This window comes from Stegastes partitus, unplaced genomic scaffold, assembly GCF_000690725.1.
Source record: "Stegastes partitus isolate 25-593 unplaced genomic scaffold, Stegastes_partitus-1.0.2 Scaffold494, whole genome shotgun sequence".
In the NCBI taxonomy this organism is placed as follows: domain Eukaryota; kingdom Metazoa; phylum Chordata; class Actinopteri; family Pomacentridae; genus Stegastes; species Stegastes partitus.
Genome location: NW_007578225.1, coordinates 196,012 through 200,260, shown reverse-complemented (window position 1 = coordinate 200,260; position 4,249 = coordinate 196,012). Strand labels below are relative to the sequence as shown.

The 4,249-nt window shown below is 44.1% G+C and overlaps 1 protein-coding gene across 1 annotated transcript in view; it reads right to left on the bottom strand.

Annotated features, from left to right (window-relative positions):
• The window catches only part of umodl1 (uromodulin-like 1), a 19,432-nt gene that overhangs the window by 8,177 nt on the left and 7,006 nt on the right, over positions 1 to 4,249 (bottom strand). Inside the window, exons 10-14 of the mRNA XM_008287289.1 lie at positions 3,999 to 4,204; positions 3,718 to 3,878; positions 2,108 to 2,344; positions 386 to 542; positions 199 to 283 (exon numbers count right to left, since the gene is read on the bottom strand). Of these exons, the coding sequence (XP_008285511.1) occupies positions 199 to 283; positions 386 to 542; positions 2,108 to 2,344; positions 3,718 to 3,878; positions 3,999 to 4,204 (846 nt within the window). The remainder of the gene's footprint in view (positions 1 to 198; positions 284 to 385; positions 543 to 2,107; positions 2,345 to 3,717; positions 3,879 to 3,998; positions 4,205 to 4,249) is intronic.

Sequence of the window (4,249 nt, the reverse complement as noted above, 5' to 3'; positions counted from 1 at the left end):
TGAAGTCTTTAATAGCTTTTTTACTTTTCAAAACGGCCACTGTGTCGGCAGCAGACGCTCAGGAGTCGTCGTAAATTCAATTTGGTTTGAACTGCTGCACTGAAGAGGCCAAATAATATCCACATTTTAACGCACACATGTCTGGCTGGACTCAAAAGGCTTGGAGCAGATTCTCTCAAACTGTATAGAAGTGCTCACCTTCCTCTGACATAAGCACAGGCCCGAAAGAACCGAACGCCGTTCCAATTGTTTTGGCCGACCGAGCTGTTCTCTGTAGACAGTCCTGCAAGAAAGCACGAGAATATCACGTAATACAACATATTGTCCTGAATACTCCAACAACAAGATGCTTCAGGGTAGTGTTTGTGCAGTAGAAAGTACTCACAGGCACACAGGTGTCTGACCCGATCTGGATGCAGATCTGGACCTGGCAGTGCAGGTAGATCACGTTCAGCTTGACGATGGAGAAGATCTGAACGGACACACGAGATGTGCTGGAGTTCCCGTTCATCAGCACTTTGGTGTACGAGTTCAGGGAGCAGCTGTGGAGACACAAGCAGCGAACTGAAAACAGAACTTTGACTAAACTATGTTCAGTACAAATGAATACGGGTCAGTGTCAGGCTGGAGTTTGTAGAATCACCTCTGATATGTAGACAACCGTCTGAATAAGCTGCTGTGAACTGAATCGATTATGTCACCGTCACCTTAACGTTTGTGCACAAACCACAAACGCTGAGTTAGTTGCTGCACTGACCCATTTGGTAGTGTGTTGTTTTTAAGATGTTCCACTTAAGTGGGTCTAATTTGAATGTTCAGGCCTCTGGCTGTGAATTTTAAAACGTCTTCCTGTCAACACAGCTGCAGAGACGCTCCTATGGAGCAGGTGATGTCAGCATATTTTCCATCTCTCGTTTAACCTACAGGTCCCACAGAGGGGGGATCTGTTATTTTTCTTGTGTTTTGTGGCCATTATAAACTTCCATCCATCCATTATGGATTAACCACCGAGCCCCCGTTATAAACTTGAAGGTGTAAAATAAAAGCTCCTCGGATATGCAGATGTTTGCTTCGTCGAGCTCCCTAACACAGCTCGCCTCCCAGCTTTCTGAGTGAGGAGGAATCCGACCCAGGTGCTACGTAACATCTAGTCATCCTGCTCAAGCTGTGACTGACAGCTCCGGCTGGCACATGCTGACACATGCAGAGCGTCTTCCTGAAAGGGAACAGCAGCAGGTCACTGGTTCACTGAACGGCCCAAACCAGAGGTTACACACTCAGGGTGACATGAACCATCTGAGCAGTATTTTGAGCTGAAGCACTGGAAGACACACTGCAGGGACATGTGAGACACTTTAAGAACTGATCAAGTATAACAGCACAGGGTATGAAGAATTTTGACGTTTTTGGAAAGACACGTATTTGTACAGCAAATGCAAAGCTACGGGCAGGAGGTGGCTTGTTTAGCTTAAAGCTTTAGTTTAAAAGTTGGAGTTCATGTTCATGTTGGATTTATGAATAAAGCATGAGTGGCTCTGATAACACAGAATTTTTAAAGACCTTCTACACATTAGGCCAATTACAGCACATGAGGTGGTGCCAAGGTTGCACAAACCTTTTTTTAGTTAGATCTAATAATATCAATTAAATCAATTACATTAGAATGTTATTTTGAAAAGCATGATAGAAGTTCCACATTGGTTATTAAAAAAGAAAAACAAACATGCCTATGTTTAAAACCTACAGAAGCTGAGAACATGCTTTGCAATAGTTTCATTTTATGTCATAATCTGAGATCAAAGGCGGATTTTTGTTTGCTTCCAAGAGCAAACAGTAGCTCCCCGTTATCCCAAGTGATAACAAAATAATTAACTTGTGAAAAAACAGATCAAGTAAAATCTAATTTACCTAATGTAGTACATTTTGACTTTTTTAAATTAAACATTTATCTCTGAGAAAGTCTGCCATCAGCCCGTATGCTTATTGGCTGAGATTCTCAAAAGTAGTGGTACAGAAATGAAGTTTTATCTGTAACTAAGGTGAGAGGAAGAGCAGCATTGTAGCACCTGCAGCTAGAAACAGTGAGAGTGCTGCAGCAGGAGCAGACCTGTTCTCCAGGAAGGCTTGGCTGTAGGCGTCTGCGGGGCTTTGGGTGGGAGTGGCCCAGCACTTGTTGATGACTACTTTAAGCTGCTCCGAGGAGGTGTTGAGTCTGACCTCCACCACCACCGCCTGCTCTGGGGACAGGCTATAGTTGTGGGGCAGAGGCACTGAGCCGTTCATCAGCTGCACCGTCACCTGGAACGACCCCAGGCCCACGATGACGTCTTTGATCATGTCATACCTGCAGGTGGAGGACAAAACACGTACGGCCGTGAATGCAACAGAAATGCACTGCAAAACTGAACAAGATGTAGGAGTTCTCTTGCTGTTTTCCTTCTTTAAATACCCATTTTTAACACAGAACCATGTTTTAATTTGTTGTTTTCCCACTTAAAAGTAATGCTGGCATTTTTGAGGTAAACCTTTTGCATTTTATTGTCTTGCGTACCAAGAGGTAAATGACAAGACTGATGGTCATTTCACTCAGCTGTCTGGCGTACTATGTGGGTGCTTTCTAAAACCCCATTCTGCCACAGATTTAATACGTTCCAATGCATAGCATGTCAAATGCAGCTTGCCAGAAATAACAAATATCCTCCTGCAGGTCTCCTTTTGCAGCATGCAAGTCAGCTTTTCTGGCCATTCCGACCCACAATCCTCTGCAGTGGAACATACATCACATTCATCACCGTGCACGGCTGACAGCTCATTTCACACAACAGACTGCGATGTAAATATGAGCAAGATGAGTCAAGCTAAAGGCGCAATATTATGATGAAGTAGTGTGTAGTAGTAGTGTGTCCCAACTGCCTGTGCTTTGTCAGGGCAGCTGCAGTTTGTACTGAAAGGAGAAAAGGTATGTGACTTGGAATGCTGGATGTATTCGGTTGCATTGCAGTTGGTTAGTGTAGAGTAGCGCAAAGACAGGAAACAGGAGGAATCAGCAAGTCAAGCTTTGTTGGGGGGAAAAACACCCATAAAACACATTATATCTTTGGGTGGTGTGGCGATGCAGGACGTAGCATTGTCGCCTTAATTGATGATTCTAAATTGGCCGTCGGTGTGAGTGCAAGTGTGCATGGTATCTCTGTGTTAACCATAACCGTCCTGGTTTAAACTGCTCCTCGTCCAGTGTCAGCTGGGTTAGGCTCCTTTATAAAATGTTTGCTCTAAGGACTTAAACATGTTGTTTAGTGGAGTGCAGAGTTGTAGTCAAATAGTCTGCCTGCTTTAGTTTGCTGTAGATGTTTCATACTTATCTCCTTTAACAGAGGACGCACTGGACCATCCTTTATGAAAGGAAAGGAGACACTGCTGTTCTATAAGTTTACGGACTCATTCTAACAAATGCTCTTTTGTCCTTTTAATAGAGTATTTATTCCATATTTCATCGCTACTTTATTATTATATCTCTTATCTTTTTACTTGTGACCACAATAGCTGCTGCAAAGACGAAATTTCGTTGTACGATGACAATAAAGCTTCTTCTTCCGTAATTCCTTGAAGCAGCAACTTTCCAAGCAATGCACTTTTTTGTAATACATGGCTGTGCAGGGGTTATTTTTGGAAAATGCAAAAGCATACAGAGTAACTATGACGCCGAGTGAAGCATACCCCATGGAGCCGAAGTCTGCAGAGATAAGCATGCTCTTCATGTAGGTGCACATGATGGGGACTTTCAGCAGCACCGTGGGCGCCTCCACTGCTCCAATCCGTGAGGTGTACGGATCCATGGTGTTGAACAGGGTGACAGATGCTGTGTAGTAGGTCTCGTTCTAGAATACCAGATGTTGGAGGCAGTGCTGTTCAGTTATATCGCTTCACTTGTAAAGACAAAATGCTGGAATACACAGTATCTATGAAACATGCAAAAACACAAACATTTCAAAACTCACATGCACAAGCACAGTGGCACACTCATTCCATCCTACGGTCAGCTGGACATGGGTATCATTGCCTCCATTCACGCCACATGGCCGCAAGCCCAAGTACAGGGCGCTCTCCTGTATCTTAGCACTTAGAAGAAAGTCCTTGGCTATTGTCACAGTGATGGCAGCGACTCTGCACTGGACTGAGAGGGACCCTTGCATAGAGATGGCAACTCTCAGGGTATTAGTGGTAGTTGGGGTATTAGTGGTGGTTGTTG